Source organism: Lepidochelys olivacea (genome assembly GCF_965140295.1).
Source record: "Lepidochelys olivacea isolate rLepOli2 genome assembly, chromosome: 28".
In the NCBI taxonomy this organism is placed as follows: Eukaryota; Metazoa; Chordata; order Testudines; family Cheloniidae; genus Lepidochelys; species Lepidochelys olivacea.
This window is the reverse complement of record NC_140438.1, coordinates 372620-391385: the sequence shown is the minus strand read 5'-3', so window position 1 is coordinate 391385 and position 18766 is coordinate 372620. Positions and strand designations below refer to the sequence as shown.

General features: G+C 65.5%; 1 protein-coding gene and 1 long non-coding RNA gene across 3 annotated transcripts in view; one reads left to right on the top strand and one right to left on the bottom strand.

Moving 5' to 3' along the window:
- LOC311513937 overlaps window positions 1-17161 on the bottom strand; it is a 32051-nt gene extending 14890 nt beyond the window's left edge. The window contains exons 1-3 of one of the 2 annotated variants that reach the window (XR_014709801.1): window positions 17035-17161; window positions 14341-14453; window positions 13535-13602 (exon numbers count right to left, since the gene is read on the bottom strand). This is a non-coding gene — a long non-coding RNA (uncharacterized lncRNA). Of the gene's footprint in view, window positions 1-13534; window positions 13603-14340; window positions 14454-17034 lie in introns of those variants that run through there. The other variant, XR_014709800.1, reaches the window with a different exon arrangement.
- Window positions 11408-16651, top strand: SERPINE1 (serpin family E member 1). The gene is made up of 9 exons (XM_084616140.1): window positions 11408-11499; window positions 12466-12728; window positions 13022-13255; window positions 13394-13588; window positions 13710-13908; window positions 14186-14286; window positions 14425-14511; window positions 14773-14856; window positions 15358-16651. Exons 2-9 carry the CDS (start codon window positions 12467-12469, stop codon window positions 15393-15395), a joined length of 1200 nt encoding a protein of 399 aa, XP_084472266.1. The 5' UTR covers window positions 11408-11499; window position 12466; the 3' UTR covers window positions 15396-16651.
- Window positions 17162-18766: the final 1605 nt, after the last annotated feature.

Sequence of the window (18766 nt, the reverse complement as noted above, 5' to 3'; positions counted from 1 at the left end):
GTGCTAATCAAGGTGGGCCATTTCCAGCAGTTGACAAGAACATCTGAGGAACAGTGGGGGGTGCGGGGGGGGGGGAATAAACATGGGGAAATAGTTTTACTTTGTGTAATGACCCATCCTCTCCCAGTCTTTATTCAAGCCTAAGTTAATGGTGTCCAGTTTGCAAATTAATTCCAATTCAGCAGTCTCTTGCTGGAGTCTGTTTTTGAAGGCTTTTTGTTGAAGAATTGCCACTTTTAGGTCTGTAATCGAGTGACCAGAGAGACTGAAGTGTTCTCCGACTGGATTTGAATGTTGTCATTCTTGACATCTGATTTGTGTCCATTTATTCTTTTACATAGAGACCGTCCAGTTTGGCCAGTGTACATGGCAGAGGGGCATTGCTGGCCCATGATGGCATATATCACATTGGTGGATGTGCAGGTGAACGAGCCTCTGATAGTGTGGCTGATGTGATTAGGCCCTATGATGGTGTCCCCTGAATAGATATGTGGACACAGTTGGCAACGGGCTTTGTTGCAAGGATAGGTTCCTGTTGTGTGGTGTGTGGTTGCTGGTGAGTATTTGCTTCAGGTTGCGGGGCTGTCTGTAGGCAAGGACTGGCCTGTCTCCCAAGATTTGTGAGAGTGATGGGTCATCCTTCAGGATAGGTTGTAGATCCTTAATAATGCGTTGGAGGGGTTTTAGTTGGGGGATGAAGGTGATGGCTAGTGGCGTTCTGTTATTTTCTTTGTTAGGCCTGTCCTCTAGTAGGTGGCTTCTGGGTACTCTTCTGGCTCTATCAATCTGTTTCTTCACTTCCGCAGGTGGGTATTGTAGTTGTAAGAAAGCTTGACAGAGATCTTATAGGTGTTTGTCTCTGTCTGAGAGGTTGGAGCAAATGCGGTTGTATCGCAGAGCTTGGCTGTAGACGATGGATCGTGTGGTGTGGTCAGGGTGAAAGCTGGAGGCATGCAGGTAGGAATAGCGGTCAGTAGGTTTCCGGTATAGGGTGGTGTTTATGTGACCATCGTTTATTAGCACTGTAGTGTCCAGGAAGTGGATCTCTTGTGTGGACTGGACCAGGCTGAGGTTGATGGTGGGATGGAAATTGTTGAAATCATGGTGGAATTCCTCAAGGGCTTCTTCTCCATGGGTCCAGATGATGAAGATGTCATCAATATAGCGGAAGTAGAGTAGGGGCATTAGGGGACGAGAGCTGAGAAAGCCTTGTTCTAAGTCAGCCATAAAAATGTTGGCATACTGTGGGGCCATGCGGGTACCCATAGCAGTGCCGCTGACTTGAAGGTATACATTGTCCCCAAATGTGAAATAGTTATGGGTAAGGACAAAGTCCAGCCACCAGGTTAGCCGTGACATTACTGGGGATAGTGTTCTTGACGGCTTGTAGTCCATCTTTGTGTGGGATGTTGGTGTAGAGGGCTTCTACATCCATAGTGGCCAGGATGGTGTTATCAGGAAGATCACCGATGGATTGTCGTTTCCTCAGGAAGTCAGTGGTGTCTCGAAGGTAGCTGGGAGTGCTGGTAGCGTAGGGCCTGAGGAGGGAGTCTACATAGCCAGACAATCCTGCTGTCAGGGTGCCAATGCCTGAGATGACGGGGCGCCCAGGAGTTCCAGGTTTATGGATCTTGGGTAGTAGATAGAATATCCCAGGTCAGGGTTCCAGGGGTGTGTCTGTGCGGATTTGATCTTGTGTTTTTTCAGGGAGTTTCTTGAGCAAACAGTGTCGTTTCTTTCGGTAATCTCTCGGGGAGCAGCCTGTCTGCAGGACACACAGCTCACCCGTCTACCACCTTCCTGGGTCTGACCTCGGAGCATTCAGCCTCCTCTGCCCCTCCGTGCGCTTCCCCCAGCGAGTCCGCCCAGGCGGGGTCCTGGGGAAGCCAGAGGGTCCTGCCCCCCAACTCCGCAGTCAGACGGGACTCTCAGCCAGCCAGTAACACAGAAGGTTTATTAGACGACAGGAACATGGTCTGACACAGAGCTTGTAGGTGCAGAGAACAGGACCCCTCAGCTGGGTCCATTTTGGGGATCAGTGAGCCAGGCAACCCCGTCTGCCCTTCACTCCATGTCCCCAGCCAGCCCCAAACTGAAAACTCCCCCCAGCCCACCCCCTCCTCTGGGCTTTGTCCCTTTCCCGGGCCAGGAGGTCACCTGATTCCTTTGTTCTCCAACCCTTCAGCTCTCACCGCGCAGGGGGGAAGGGCCCAGGCCATCCGTGGCCAGGAAACAGGGTGTCGGCCATTCTCTGTGTCCAGACCCCTGCACACACCTGCCCTCTAGGGCTCTGCAAGGATCATACACCCTTACCCCACCCCCTAGAGACTTAAGAACTGCCTAGGGGAAACTGAGGCACCCCCACACTATTCAGAGGAAACATTAAGAACAGTCTCTCTTCGTCACAGTGAGTACATGCATTAGCGTGTGTTGGTGCGCACATTTGGGTGTGCATTAGTGTGTCTGTGATCTCTGAGTGGGAGTATTTGAGGCGTGTGTGTGCAATGAGCACGTTAGTGTCACTGTGAGCAATGTGAGCATGCCCGGGTGAATGTGCGCTGAGCATGAGCCTGTGTGCGCAGGGGTTGTGGCTGAGGGTGCAAGGGATTGCCCTATTGTGGGCATGCTGGGCTGGGGGGGGGCACTGGTTTGTGGGACGGTGGGAGAACGGCCCCCGAAGGCACCAGACCCAAACTGCCTCCCCGCACTTTGTGCCAATGGGCGGGCACCCAGCCAAGCGATATGGGGCCCCGGCCTCATGGCCCACTGCACTGGGCTCGCCCAGGAGCCGCCGTGGGCTGAGTGTGGGAGGGGGGCACCGATGGCGTCGGTAGGGGCCCGGTGGGGGGCTGTCTGTCCGACCCGCCCTGCGTCTCAAGGTGTAAAACCAGAACGACCCGCCAATAAACAGAGATGGATTTTATCTAGCGGCTGCTGACTCTGTCCTGGGGGGGGACCAGCAGGGGGCGCTGCACTGGGGGGCGGGTGGGGGAGCCAGGAGGGGGCAGGAGATCAGTTGGGGGGCTGGGATCAGTCCACAAGGGGGCAGGGGCTCATCAGGGGTGATGGGCTACAGGGAGTGGGGTGGGGCTTAGGAGGGGTTGGGGGCAATTGGGGGGCTGCGCTGCAGGGAGTGGAACGGGGGGCTCAGGAGGGGGAACAGGAGGCTCAGGAGGGGCACGGGGCTCGGGGGGCCAGGCGCTTATCGGGGCTCAGGAGGGGGCTCAAGCAGGGAGGAGCAGGAGGGGGACAAGGAGACTCAGGAGGGGGTCTCAGGAGGGGGCAGAGGGCTTGGGGGGGCTCAGGAGGGGAGAGCAGGGGGATTGGAGGGCAGGGGGATTGGGGGGCTCAGGAGGGGAGAGCAGGGGACTCAGGAGGGGGCACGGGGCTTGGGGGGCCTCAGGAGGGGGGAGCAGGGGACTCAGGAGGGGGCGCAGGTTTAGGAGGGGTTATAGGGGGAGCGGGGGGCAGGACACTTAGGGGGGCTCAGGAGCGGAGACCATGGGACTTATGAGGGGGAAGCAGGGGGTTCAGGAGGGGGCAGGGGGCTCAGGAGGGGCGGGGGCTTGGGGGAGCTCAGGAGGAGGAGCAGGGGGCTCAGGAGGGGTGGGGGGCTCAGGAGGGGGGAAAGGGCTTGGGGGGGCTCAGGAGGGGAGCTCAGGGGGGCAGGAGGGGGCTCGGGAAGGGGCATGGGGCTTACGGGGCCTCAGGAGGGGGGAGCAGGGGCCACAGGGAAGGGGCTGGGGAGATGGGGCTGGAGGAGGGATGTGGGGCAGGGGAAGGGTGGGGAGATGGGGGTGGAGGAGGGATGTGGGGCAGGGGAAGATGGGGGTGGAGGAGGGATGTGGGGCAGGGGAAGGGTGGGGAGATGGGGGTGGAGGAGGGATGTGGGGCAGGGGAAGATGGGGTGGAGGAGGGATGTGGGGCAGGGGAAGGGTGGGGAGATGGGGGTGGAGGAGGGATGTGGGGCAGGGGAAGGGTGGGGAGATGGGGGTGGAGGAGGGATGTGGGGCAGGGGAAGATGGGGGTGGAGGAGGGATGTGGGGCAGGGGAAGGGTGGGGAGATGGGGGTGGAGGAGGGATGTGGGGAAGGGTGGGGAGATGGGGGTGGAGGAGGGATGTGGGGCAGGGGAAGAAGGGTGGGAAGATGGGGGTGGAGGAGGGATGTGGGGCAGGGGAAGAAGGGTGGGAAGATGGGGGTGGAGGAGGGATGTGGGGCAGGGGAAGGGTGGGGAGATGGGGGGTGGAGGAGGGATGTGGGGCAGGGGAAGGGTGGGGAGATGGGGAGGAGGGATGTGGGGCAGGGGAAGAAAGATGGGAAGATGGGGGGTGGAGGAGGGATGTGGAGCAGGGGAAGAAGGGTGTGAAGATGAGGGGTGGAGGAGGGATGTGGGGAAGGGTGGGGAGATGGGGGTGGAGGAGGGATGTGGGGCAGGGGAAGAAGGGTGGGAAGATGGGGGGTGGAGGAGGGATGTGGGGCAGGGGAAGAAGGGTGGGGAGATGGGGAGTGGAGGAGAGATGTGGGGCAGGGGAAGAAGGGTGGGGAGATGGGGGGTGGAGGAGGGATGTGGGGCAGGGGAAGGGTGGGGAGATGGGGGGTGGAGGAGGGATGTGGGGCAGGGGAAGGGTGGGGACATGGGGGGTGGAGGAGGGATGTGGGGCAGGGGAAGGGTGGGGAGATGGGGGGTGGAGGAGAGATGTGGGGCAGGGGAAGAAGGGTGGGGAGATGGGGGGTGGAGGAGGGATGTGGGGCAGGGGAAGGGTGGGGAGATGGGGGGTGGAGGAGGGATGGGGCAGGGGAAGAAGGGTGGGAACATAGGGGGTGGAGGAGGGATGGGGCAGGGGAAGAAGTGTGGGGAGATGGGGGGTGGAGGCGTGTGGGGCTCTGTGCCGGGGGCCATCTTGGTGTCCATCCATCTGCGACTGGCCAATGCCCCCACAGCCCCAGGGCTCCCGGACAGGCCCCTCCCCACACCACGCCTGCCCCCCAGCCCCATGCCAGGCCCCACCAGATGCCCCCAAGCCCCAGGGATGCGGCTGCGTCAGACGCCGGCCCCGGGCCCCCTGCACCGTGACTCCAGGGGGGCCTGGCCCCTACTCAAGGGGCGGGGAGCGAGGGCAGAATTGGGGGGCGCTGAGCTTTCCTCGTGGCCAAACCCCAAAGATCAGGGATTGGGGGACGGGACCCCAGCAATTTTAAGGGCAATTTCTTACCCCAACGCCCGCCCCTGCTGAAGGATTTGGGAGGTGACCCCCTGCCCCGGCCCCCGTTTTCAGAGCCACGTCCCCCAGCTTTTCCCCGCGCTGTCTGTCTGACCGCGGGGCCGAGGCCGGGCTCCCGTGACTCCGGGAGCTGGAGATTTTGGGCAAGTGCCCAGGACCAGGAGGGGCGGAGACGCCGCAGCAGGAGCCTGCACGTGCGAACCCCAGGGGGGCTGCGGTGCCCCCCGGACACCTGGGTTCTGGGAAAGGCGGCTGGCAGCTCCCAGCCCCTGGCTCGGCAGACATTGGACCAGTGCCAGGAAGGAAGCGTCTGCACCGGGAGAGGAAACCAGGGTCACCGTCTGGGCTGGGAGAGCTGCTCCCGGGGGCCAGGGGGGCGCTGTGACGGGACCCATGCCTGTGCCGGGAATTCCCAGCCTGCCCCATGGGGGAGGCCCAGGGAGCTGCCCCAATACAGCCCCAATGGGGCGCGGGGCCTATGCCCTCGAGGGGGCGCCGGCTCCCACCCGGCCCTAGGGCTCGGGGCCCCATTGGGCAGGCGCGGCCCAGACCCAGCCGAGACCTGAGCCCCGTCGGGCGGGCGCTGCCCAGACCCAGCCGAGATCGGGGCCCCGTTGGGCGGGCGCGGCCCAGACCCCGCCGAGACCTGAGCCCCGTCGGGCGGGCGCTGCCCAGACCCAGCCGGGACCGGGGCCCCATCGGGCGGGCGCTGCCCAGACCCAGCCGGGATCGGGGCCCCATCGGGCGGGCGCGGCCCAGACCCAGCCGAGATCGGGGCCCCGTCGGGCGGGCGCGGCCCAGACACAGCCGGGACCGGGGCCCCGTCGGGCAGGCGCGGCCCAGACCCAGCCAGGATCGGGGCCCCGTCGGGCGGGCGCTGCCCAGACCCAGCCGAGACCGGGGCCCTGTCGGGCGGGCGCGGCCCAGACCCAGCCGAGACCGGGGCCCCGTCGGGCGGGCGCGGCTCAGACCCAGCCGAGATCGGGGCCCCGTCGGGCGGGCGCTGCCCAGACCCAGCCGAGATCGGGGCCCCGTCGGGCGGGCGCTGCCCAGACCCAGCCGAGATCGGGGCCCCGTCAGGCGGGCGCGGCCCAGACCCAGCCGAGATCGGGGCCCCGTCGGGCGGGCGCGGCCCAGACCCAGCCGAGACTGGGGCCCCGTCGGGCGGCCACTGGCCAGACCCAGCCGAGATTGGGGTGCCGTCGGGCAGGCGCAGCCCAGACCCGGGGGGAGGAATGGGGGTGCAGACACCCACCCCCCCGGCCTGTGGCGCCCCCAGGCTCGGTCTGGCAGCCAGGGTGATGTGGCCGTGAGTCAAGTCGAGAACACGGGCCGGTAGCCGCAGGCGCCCGGAGCAGCTGTGATGAAGCCATGGCTCATCCGGCTGAGAGCACTCAGGGAAAGTGCCGGGCTGAGTCCTGGCCCCCCCCTCCCTGCCAAAGGAGCCCCCACATTGCTCCCCCCCCCCGGCTCCAAGTGTGGGTGTCTGGGGCCCTGCCCCAAGCCCCGCTGGGGCGCCAGGCTCTCCCTCTGGGTCAATATTGACCCTCCAGCCCTTCCCCCAGAGCCAGCTGGGTAAACAGCCTCAGGGATCTGGCTGCCCCACGCCCTGGTGCGGGGGGGGGGGGGGGGAGGGATCCCCTCTGGGAGCCAGCACCCCAGCTGGGAGTTGTGGGGACACGGGGTGTCTGGGAATGGGGGGGTGTCAGGGCAGTGGGGAGCCACGTCTTTGCAGAGCCTCCTGGCCCCCCAGGAGTGTCCCGGTTGGCCCTAGCACCCCCCCAGCTCCCCAGCAGGTGAGCCCTACGGCAGCAGCCCTCCCAGCTCCACCCTGACCCGGCTCTTCCCCCAGTGACCCCCTTGCCCTCACGCCCGCCCCCGCAAACCGCTCAGTGGTTTCCCAGAAGCTGGCACCAGGCTTTCCCCCGCCCCATGCTTGGAGGGAATGACAGGCTGGGGATCCCCACACTGGGACAGCTGCTGGGGGCTGGGAGCCGCGGGAGCTGTTTTTTCCGGGTCGGCGTCCTCCCCCCAGCGCACGCCCCACACCACCTGTTTCCTCCCTCCCCCCGGGCACTTCCTGGACACTTCCAGGGTGTTTTGCGGCTGCCTCCAAAGGGGAACCCCACAGAGTGGGATTGGGGGCGCCAGCTCTGATCTGCCCCGGGCTGGGGGACTCGGGAAGGCAGGGAATGGGTCACAGGCCAGCCTCCTCCCACCCTGCCCTCTGCCCCTGGCCCTGCAGGGCGTCACTCAGAAGGTGCTGGCCCGGTGGGGGGGGGCGGGGGGGCTCGCTGGCTATTTTTAGCTCCCAAAACGTTCCCCGGGCACATGGAAAGTCCTGGAGTCCGAGGGATTCCACGGCCCCCGCCACCCCCGCAGTGCCGTCAGAGGCGGAAATAGCTCTGGGTTTTGGGGTTTGGATCCAGCCCAGCCCCAGACCTGCTCCTGGCTCTAACCACTGGCCCCCACTGCCCTCCCAGAGCTGGGGAGAGAACCCAGGAGTCCTGGCTCCCAGCCCCCCTGCTCTCACCCACCAGCCCCCACTCCCCTCCCAGAGCCGGAGAGAGAACCCAGGAGTCCCGGCTCCCAGCCCCCCTGCTCTCACCCACCAGCCCCCACTCCCCTCCCAGAGCCGGAGAGAGAACCCAGGAGTCCTGGCTCCCAGCCCCCCTGCTCTCACCCACCAGCCCCCACTCCCCTCCCAGAGCCGGAGAGAGAACCCAGGAGTCCTGGCTCCCAGCCCCCCTGCTCTCACCCACCAGCCCCCACTCCCCTCCCAGAGCCGGAGAGAGAACCCAGGAGTCCCAGCTCCCAGCCCCCCGGCTCTAACCCCAGCCCCCACTCCCCTCCCAGAGCTGGGGAGAGAACCTAGGAGTCCCAGCTCCCAGCCCCCTGGCTCTAACCACTAGACCCCCGTCCAGGCCCAGGCTCTGAGCGAGTGGGTCAGGAATGCCGGCTCAGCCCCTGGTCACTGTGGGGAGACCCTGGCCGTCGGCTCTGGATGATGAGTGGCTGGGATGGAATGTTCTGCCGGTCGCCCCCTCGTCCAGTCACCAGCAGACACAGGGGCCTGGGAACCAGGACTCCTGGGTTCTCTCCTTGGCTCTGGGAGGGGAGTGAGGGTTGGTGGGTTAGAGCAGGTGGGGCTGGGAGCCAGGACTCCTGGGTTCTCCTCCTGGCTCTGGGAGGTGACCGGGGGCTGGGGGTCACTGGCAGCAGCGGGGGGCTGTAGGGGCGGGGCAACGGCAGCCCTGTCCCTGTTTCTCAGCACTCCGGAGTCAGATCCCAGTTTGCGGGGGCTGCTGGAGTCTTGGGGAACCAGCAGGGATTCAAAGCTCCCCTTGGCAGCCGGCCCCGGCCACAGCGAGATGGGGACCAGATGTGAGTGGACCAGGGCCGGCGTGGGCTCGCAGGCCTGAGTCACAGCTGTGGGGCGAGGCTGGGGTCAGAGACCCCCAAACCACAGTCTCTGCCCCCCACCCAATGTCTGTACATGGCCCTGCCCGCTCCGGCTCAGCTCAGGAGACAGAAGGGGGCCCTGTGCCTCCTATTTCTCAGCGGGCCCATGGGGGAGCCAGTCCCCAGGGCTCTGCGGGGGCTAAATGGGGACCTCAGGCTGCTGCCCCAGTGTGGAAGGGAGGGGTCCATCCCTTCTGATTCCAACCCCCTGCAATAAGGCTGGAGCTGGGGACCCCCCCGGAGTCAGAGCCTTGGCAGGGCAGCCAGGAATTTGAGGCTGTGCGGGGCCGGCTCTGACTCAGGAGCTGAGGACACAGGCCCAGGGGCAGCCTGGGGCATGGAGCTAACTGCCCCCAGCTGCCCCTGCCCCGCAGCAAACCTGGTGCTTCCCATTCTCTCAGCCTGCCAGACCCCCACACACACCTGCCCCTTGCTCCTGCCCCCCCCCCAGCCAGGCCTGTGATGGGATCTGGGCGCGGGGAGGGCAAATGATCAGGGCGATTCTAGGTACATGTCCCACCAGAGGGAGAGAACCCAGGAGTCCTGGCTCCCAGCCCCCCCGCTCTAACCCACCAGCCTCCACTCCCCTCCCACAGCTGGGGAGAGAACCCAGGAGTCCTGGATCCCAGCCCCCACCCTCCCACCTCTAACCCCTAGACCCCACTCCCTGCCCAGCTGGGGTGGGGTTGAACCCAGGCGTCCTGGGGGGTGGGGGGCTGGGTTGTGAGTTTCTCATCCAGGGAAGTGAAAGCCAAGGGCTATTTTTGGAAGTGGGCTGTAGCCAAGGGCAAAAATAGAAGCTGGGAGTCACCCCCCCGCCCCCCCAGTTCCCCACCCGGTTCATGACCCCACCAACCGCTGGCCGTCCCCCCCCCCCCCACCCCAGTGTGTTTCCCCCAGTCTTTGCCAACATTCCAGCCCCTTTGTGAAACTTCCCCACAGGCGGCCTTCCTGTTACCCCACAGGAAGGGGGCTGACATCAGCCCCGCTGGGGGGGGAATCCCGGGGCAGTCATCAAGGGGACAGTGGTTTCACCCATGACAGGCCACTCTGGAAAGATGTGGCTCAGCCCGGGGGGGGGGGAGAAACGCTCCCTTGGGGGGAAGCCCCCCGAAGCTCACAGCCCTCCCTCCCCCCAGCAGTTCAGGGTGGGGCAGGGTCCCAAGCTGGAGGGGGAGAGCTGGGAGGCCGTGGTCCAGAAAGGGGGCCCCGGGGAGCTCAGAGTGACTCTGGACTGGGGGCAGGGGGCCATGCAGGATGAGGTTGTGGGGCAGTGGGTCATCAGGGCTGGGGGGGAAGGATGTGGGGATGTTCCCATGAACCCCCCCTTCCTCTGGACCCTGTGTCCCCCTGCCCCTGGGCTGGGACACCCAGAGCCCCCAGAGACACACACACACGCACACGCACACGGAGACACCCGACCACATGCAGCCACACACACGGAGACACCCAGCCACACACACACACGGAGACACCCAGCCACACACGGAGACACCCAGCCACACACACACGGAGACATGCAGCCACACACGGGCACCCCCAGCCAGGCACACACACGGAGACACCCAGACACACACGGAGACACCCAGCCACACACACACACGGAGACATGCAGCCACACACGGGCACCCCCAGCCAGGCACACACACGGAGACACCCAGACACACAGGGAGACACCCAATCGCACACACATAGAGACACCCAGCCACACTCAGCCACACATGCACACACACAAGGAGACACCCAGCCCTCCCCCCCCACACACACACACAAGGAGACAGCCAGCCAAACACATAGAGGCACCCAGCCGCAAACACACACAGAGACAACCAGACACACACACACACACAGGTCTGTCTGACACACACCTCCACACCCAAGTTCACATGCTGAGAACCTCCTCCCTGTAGAAACAGGCGTTCGCCCCTCGCACACTACTTCCCCAGGCAGACACTGCATCTGTCCCAGCACAAACCCCTCACACGCACGGCTGTCTGACACCCCCCCTGCCAAGACAGGCCTGTCTGACACACCCGCACACACACACACCCCCTGCCAAGACAGGCCTGTCTGACACACACCCTGCCAAGACAGGCCTGTCTGACACACACACACACACACACACACCCTGCCAAGACAGGCCTGTCTGACGCACCCGCACACACACACACACCCTGCCAAGACAGGCTTCTTGTTTATTTTGTTCCAGAGCTTTCCCATAGCAACGTCCCCCAGCTCTGCCCCCCAACACAGCCCCACCAGTCTGACCCAGCTCTGCCCCCCTCATCCCCCCAGGGCCAGACCTGGCAGCAAGGGGGAGATGCACTGGCGGGGGGGGGGGGGGGACAGCAGAGGATGCTGTCCCCTGGGGGGGGTCACTGTGCACTGGGGCAGCAAAAGGGACTCAGCCCCCCCTTTATCTTGGGGGTATCGCACCCCCCTGGTGAGGACGGCGGGGGGGGGCTGGGGCCCACAGTGAGCGCATCAGGGCACAGGGCCACGCCTGCCCTCTGGGGTCCCCGATGCCAGCAGCCCTTGGAGAGGGGAGTCGGGACAGGACAGGAACCCCAACCCCCCGCCCTGCTGGCTTCCCCCCACACACACACACACACACCAAGCCAGGCGCTAGGACCTGGGCACTGCAGCCGTGGAGGGGTGTCCCGTCCCCCACGCAGAGGGGGGGAGGAGAAGGGGAGGCGGGGCGGGGCGGGATGAGTTCACCCGGCTTCCTGCGCCCTGGGCGCACGGAGAGCGCATATAAGGCGGAGGGACTGGGGCGCTTGGCACTGCCTCTGGGTCCCGGCACGTCTCCAGGTGAGCACAGCGGCTGGGGTGGGGGCGCGCACACACACCGGGGGTTGGGCTCTCGGCTCCCTGGAGCCGGCCCGGGGCGTGCGCCCTTGGACAGCCCCTGCTTAGGGGATGGCGGGGTGTCCAGGCTGGAATCGGCCTGGGGTTGGGGCTCCCTGGCTGGGGGAGGGAGCTGCCCCATCGCAGCGGGGGGCTTACGGGGAGCCGTGGCTGTTTGTAGAGGGGGCGAGTAGAGGTGCCACTAAGCGCTGATGTTCCACGCGGCTCCGGGAGGGGAGCGGGGGCTGGTGGGTGAGAGCAGGGGGGGCTGGGAGCCAGGACTCCTGGGTTCTCTCCCCGGCTCTGGGAGGGGAGTGTGGGCTGGTGGGTCAGAGCAGGGGGGGCTGGGAGCCAGGACTCCTGGGTTCTCTCCCCGGCTCTGGGAGGGGAGTGTGGGCTGGTGGGTCAGAGCAGGGGGGGCTGGGAACCAGGACTCCTGGGTTCTCTCCCCGGCTCTGGGAGGGGAGTGTGGGCTGGTGGGTCAGAGCAGGGGGGGCTGGGAGCCAGGACTCCTGGGTTCTCTCCCCAGCTCTGGGAAGGGAGTGTGGGCTGGTGGGTTGGAGCAGGGTGGGCTGGGAGCCGGGACGCCTGGGTTCTCTCCCTGGCTCTGGGAGGGGAGTGGGGGCTGGGGGTTACAGCAGGGGGGCTGGGAGCCAGGACTCCTGGGTTCTCTCCCCAGCTCTGGGAAGGGAGTGTGGGCTGGTGGGTTGGAGCAGGGGGGGCTGGGAGCCGGGACGCCTGGGTTCTCTCCCTGGCTCTGGGAGGGGAGTGGGGGCTGGGGGTTACAGCAGGGGGGCTGGGAGCCAGGACTCCTGGGTTCTCTCCCCGGCCCTGGGAGGGGAGTGGAGGCTGGTGGGTTAGAGCACCGTGAGTGGCTGGGAGCCAGGACTCCTGAGTTCTCTTCTAACCCTTCCTGCTTTCTCCCTCTAGGATGCAGCTCCCACTAGTGGTTCTGGCCGGCATGGCCCTCCTGTGCGTGGCCGACCCGCTGCGCCACCCCACCGGCTCCCGTGTGGCCCATCTCTCTGCCGACTTTGGGGTGAAGGTTTTCCGGGAGGTGGCCAAGGCATCCCCGGATCGTAACGTGGCCTTCTCCCCTTTCGGGGTGGCCTCTGTGCTGGCCATGCTGCAGATGGCAGCTGCTGGGGAGAGCCGGAGTCAGATCAAGGCAGCCATGGAGTACGGGGTCAATGGTAAGGGGCTGGGGAAGGGGCGCTCTCCCCACCAGTCAGTGCTGGTCCTAATGCCCCAGCATGGTGCGAGTGGGCCCCTGTGTAACCAGCCGCCCCGCCCCAGAGGTGGCTGCATCTCAGCGCCGGGCAAGGGGTCCCTGGATAACCAGACACCCTGCCCCAGACATGGGCGCATCTCAGCGCCGGGCGAGGGGTCCCCATATAACCAGCTGCCCTGCCCCGTCTCCACACTGTGAGATACCCTTCATAGCGTTAACCCTTCATTGCCCTGACAAGCCATGCCTCCCCTGCAGAGCGGGGCGTCCCCCAGGCCCTGCGGTGGCTCCGCAAGGAGCTGACGGCCCCGAAGAACCAGGACAAGGTGGACGTTGCCGACGCGCTCTTCGTGCAGCGGGACCTGGGGCTGGCCCCCGGGTTCATGAAGACGTTCACCCATGCCTTCCGCCAGACCGTCAAACAGGTCAACTTCACGGAGGGCGAGCGGGCTCGCTTCATCATCAACGCCTGGGTCCAGGACAGCACCCACGGTGAGTGGCTGGGACTCCTGGGTTCCCTCCCGCGCTCTGGGAGGGGAGTGGGGGCTGGTGGGTCAGAGCAGGGGGGCTGGGAGCCAGGACTCCTGGGTTCCATTGCCCTCTGACCCCAACCCCCGCCCGTGGTTGCAGGGATGATCAGTGACTTACTGGGGCCGGGCACTGTGGACGACCTGACCCGCCTGGTGCTGGTGAACGCGGTGTATTTCAAGGGGCTCTGGAAGCTGCCCTTCCCGGAGGCGGCCACACGCTGGCGTGTCTTCCACAAGTCGGACGGGAGCAGTGTGGTGGTGCCCATGATGGAGCAGACGGCCAAGTTCAACTACGGTCAGTGGCGGCCCCTGGCGGGGGTGGGGGGCGGTTGGCGGGTCTGACCCTCCCCAGCCCGGGCAGGGAGTGGGGGGTGGCGGCCCTGCCCTGTTAACCCGTCTCTTCCCGCTCCACCCAGGCGAGTTCTCCACCCCGGACCAAGTGGACTACGATGTGCTGGAGCTGCCGTACCACGGGGAAACGCTCAGCATGCTCATCGCCGCCCCGTACCGCCGAGAGGTGCCCCTGGCCGCCCTGACCCGAGTCCTCGACGCCCGGCTGGTGGGCGAGTGGAAGGCGAACATGACCCGAGTGCCCCGGCTGCTCGTGCTTCCCAAGTGAGAACCCGCCCCACCTTGTCCTCAAGCCAGGATGCCTGGGTTCTCTCCCTGGCTCTGGGAGGGGAGTGGGGGCTGGTGGGTGAGAGCAGGGGGGGCTGGAAGCCAGGACTCCTGGGTTCTATTTCTGCACCAGGGCACTAGGTGAAGCCCTGGTGCCGATGTGGTACTTCATGGGGTTTTCTGTGCCCACACTCCCGGGTCAGACACTGGGGGGGCTGCAGCTGTTTCCACCACCCCACTCCTGGTGCTGAGCCCCTACTTCGCCCCCCTACAGGTTCTCCCTGGAGAGTGAATCCGACCTGCGCCGGCCCCTGCAGCAGCTGGGCGTGAGGGACGTCTTCAACCCCAGCGCCGCGGACTTCACCAGCCTCTCAGGTGAGAGCCTCACCCCTGCATGGGGATGCCCCTTCCGCCCACTCTGTCTCCTACCTGCCTGTGCTTCGTCCCTCGGGTGCTGGGAGGGGGGAGGTGCTGGGGCCGGGACCCCAGCTCACGGCTCTGTCTCTCTCGCAGCTGAGGAGTCTCTGTATGTGGCCCAGGCCCTGCAGAAGGTGAAGATCGAGGTGAATGAGAGCGGCACCAAAGCCTCCTCCGCTACAGGTGAGCGGGTCACTGGCCTGACGGCTCCCAGGGGTGCACTGGGGGCTGGCCTGGGAGCTCCCCATCCCACAGCTTCGCCTCAGCTGGCCGGGCTGGGGGTACAGAGGGGCCCAGCCAGAGAGCTTCTCTAGTCTGCCATGGCCCATCCCACGGGGGCATTGAGCGCTGTGGCCCCAGGTGGGTGGAGCCAACATCTCGCAGCTCTGTTAGCGGGACAGCCCAGCCGACTCCCGGGGGTGACGTCTGGTTCCTTTCTTCCAGCCGCCATCCTCTACGCCCGGATGGCCCCCCTGGAGATCATCATGGACAGGCCCTTCCTCTTCATGGTGCGGCATAACCCCACAGGTGAGGATCAGTCCCGTGTCCTGAACAGCTGGACCCTGTTCCCTCCCAAAGCCAGGGAGAGAACCCAGGAGTCCGGGCTCCCTGCCCCACCCCCGGTCTAACCCACCAGACCCCTCTCTCCTCCCAGAGCCAGGGAGAGAACCCAGGAGTCCGGGCTCCCTGCCCCCCTGCTCTCATCCACCAGCCCCCTCTCCCCTCCCAGAGCCAGGGAGAGAACCCACAGTGCCCAGCCTCTTCCCTAAGGCTTGAGGAATGCCAGGAAGGGCTCAGCCATGGGGCCCACCTACCTTGGCACCCTGCTGCCCGTCCCAGCTGTCAGAGGACGGGGCAGGGGCTCAGCACCATACAGCTTGGTGTGGGCCTGTGCCCTCTGGCCTACGGTGAGGGAAGGAGAGAGTGGTGTGGGGAGGGGGAGCAGTGGAGCGGGCAAGGTTGGGAGGAGGCCAGCTGTGACCATCTTGACTCCCCCACCCACTCACCCCCCTGTTCTCTGCCCCCCAGGTGCCATCCTCTTCATGGGACAGGTGATGGAGCCCTGAGCGCGGGGACCCCCCTGCGCTAGGAGCAGACTGGGAAGCGAGCCCATCTCTGGGGGCAGGGACTCTGCCCCACCCACCCCTCCCAGTGTGAGGAGAAGGTGCCTGTCCTGTTCAGTTTGACTCTCTGGGGGTGTCCCTGCCCCCCCCCCCGCTCCCCACCATGGATTTCAGGGCAGCAGGCCCCTCAAGGGGGCCCATGCCACTCAGTGTTGGCACCATGTCGGACGGCAGTCGCTGGGCTGTCCCTGATGGCTGGAAATCCCAGGTATGCTGTTGCCCTGTGGGGCCCAGCCTGGGGCTTGCATCTACCCCACAGCGACTCAGTTCCCTTGGTCCTACCGTGCCCAGGCCCCAGGATTTGCATGGATTCCAGGGGGTTTGCACTGGAGGCTGCTACCTCACCCTCTCCTCTGGGGGGGTGTCAGGAACCCTCTTCTCGGTCAGGGGGGCTGGAGGGCCCCCCATGGGCTGGGCATGAATGTATGGGAGAGTAATATATTGTAGAGGACCTAATATATTCCTAGCTTTGTTTGCACTTGAGGGGCCTGCATGGGGTGGGTGGGCGAGGGGGGTGCCCCAAAGGGGCTGCCAGAGCGATGCCGCTCTAACCTTTTGTCCACTGTGGAAGCACAAACTCCCCGTTTCTCCCCCAAGAGCTGCTCTTCTGACAGTTCGGCGGGCGCCTTAGGGCGGGCGGGCAGCCCTCCTTTTCTCAGCCTGTGTCGCTCCCCGCCGCACAGGAAGCCGGGTGAAGCAATCGGCACATGCGGCCGGCAGGGCTGCGCGTGCAGATAAGGGCCGGTGGTGAGTCACCCTCACCAGCCGCACGCAGCCCCCCAAAAATATCAGCAGCTGTTTAAAAATAACTGAGGTGGTGTGGGCCTTGGACAGTCATGTTTTCCCACCCCCTCACCGCCCACAGCTTCCTCCTCGGTGTGAAAGGAACAGCACGCAGGGTGGGGATTTAAATACCCCACCACTGACCCCAGGCATCCCAGTTAACAGCAGTGCCTTAAAGGGCTGTGACCTCAGCCGCCCTGAGGCACCATCCATTTTCCTATACCCACCCGGGGCCTTTGGTGCGTGGGGACCCCCTCTCCTTGCCCGGACCCCCCTCTCCCCTTTGCGGCGAGGCAGGATTTCTGTACTTGTATGGGATGTGTTCGCGTGTGGGGGTGTGTATGGATTTTTGAATGAAATGGTTTCTATTACACTTTTGAGATGTAAGAAAAGCAATAAAAAAATCTCTATGGAAACACGGTGTCGGCTTGGTATGGCCCCAGCCTTGCTCGCTGCCCCCATCCCTGGCCCTGGTACCCTGCGTTCTCCGGATCCACGGGCCCACCCCCCCGCACCCATGCTGTGCTCTGAGCCCCGATCCCTGCCCGCTGGCTGTGGGAAGGGGCTGGGGTGGGGGCACAGGCTGTAGCGGGGGCTGATAAATGGGGTGTAGGGTCAGCCCTGCCCCATGGCATTGGGGGGCAGCACTTGCTGCAAGGGGAACCCCCCCACCACTACCCTCCAAGCCCTGCTCCCCGCAGCACACGCCCCCTCGCGCAGCAGTGGGGTCAGCCCTGATTGCAGGGGTGTGCCATCCACCCATTCCTTCCTCTGTGGGGCAGGCCCTCGGCCTTCTTACCTGCTGGCAGGGTGGCGGCCTCCGAGTGGCAGGGGGTGGCTTCCCTCTGGGTGCGGGGCTCAGTTCGGCCTGCGGCACCCCCTTCGCTCGGTCCTGTGCGTGGTCGGCGAGCTCCGCTGCACGGCTGCGTGGTGCGGGGGGGATGAGATGCCCCGGGGGAGAGGGGGCAGAACCCCAGGCCTAGCTGTGCCCCACCCTCCCCTATGGCCCCCCTCCCCTTGGCTGTGCCCCCCTCTACTCAGCCTTGGGCCCCATCCCTCCCCCTCATGTTCCCTCTCGACTTAGCCATGGCCCCCATCCCGCATGGCCCCCCTCAACTCCACCATGCTCCCATCCCGCATGGCCCCGTCCACTCTGCCATGGCCCCCATTCCCCCGTGGCCCCCCTCAACTCCACCATGCTCCCATCCCGCATGGCCCCGTCCACTCTGCCATGGCCCCCATTCCCCCGTGGCCCCCCTCAACTCCACCATGCTCCCATCCCGCATGGCCCCGTCCACTCTGCCATGGCCCCCATTCCCCCGTGGCCCCCCTCAACTCCACCATGCTCCCATCCCGCATGGCCCCCCTCCACTCTGCCATGGCCCCCATTCCCCCATGGCCCCCCTCAACTCCACCATGCTCCCATCCCGCATGGCCCCGTCCACTCTGCCATGGCCCCCATTCCCCCGTGGCCCCCCTCAACTCCACCATGCTCCCATCCCGCATGGCCCCGTCCACTCTGCCATGGCCCCCATTCCCCCGTGGCCCCCCTCAACTCCACCATGCTCCCATCCCGCATGGCCCCCCTCCACTCTGCCATGGCCCCCATTCCCCCGTGGCCCCCCTCAACTCCACCATGCTCCCATCCCGCATGGCCCCGTCCACTCTGCCATGGCCCCCATTCCCCCATGGACCCCCTCAACTCCACCATGCTCCCATCCCGCATGGCCCCGTCCACTCTGCCATGGCCCCCATTCCCCCGTGGCCCCCCTCAACTCCACCATGCTCCCATCCCGCATGGCCCCCCTCCACTCTGCCATGGCCCCCATTCCCCCGTGGCCCCCCTCAACTCCACCATGCTCCCATCCCGCATGGCCCCGTCCACTCTGCCATGGCCCCCATTCCCCCGTGGCCCCCCTCAACTCCACCATGCTCCCATCCCGCATGGCCCCCCTCCACTCTGCCATGGCCCCCATTCCCCCATGGACCCCCTCAACTCCACCATGCTCCCATCCCGCATGGCCCCCCTCCACTCTGCCATGGCCCCCATTCCCCCATGGACCCCCTCAACTCCACCATGCTCCCATCCCGCATGGCCCCCCTCCACTCTGCCATGGCCCCCATTCCCCCATGGACCCCCTCCATTTTTGTCCTGGGCCCCTCCTGCCCCATCCCCCCCTGCCTTCAGGCCCCCCAGGATCCCTGCCCCCTGACACTCCCTTCCTCTGCCCCAGCAACCACCTCCCTGCGTTGCCATGGAGACACACCCAGCCCCTCCCCTGGGCCCCACTTCCCTCCACCTTGCAAAGGAGGCAGGGCCCCCCAACCCGCCCCCCACACACCTATCGTGCCCCCCGTTGCCATGGACACGGCTCCCATTGCCGCGGTTACAGGTCACCTGCCCCCGCTGCCATGGTTGCAGGTTACCCACCCACCCACCTTGCCCTTGTTGCCATGGAAACAGTCCCCTCTTGCCCCCGTTGCCAGGGTTACAGGTCACCCGCCCCCCCCTGCCCCTGCTGCCATGGTTA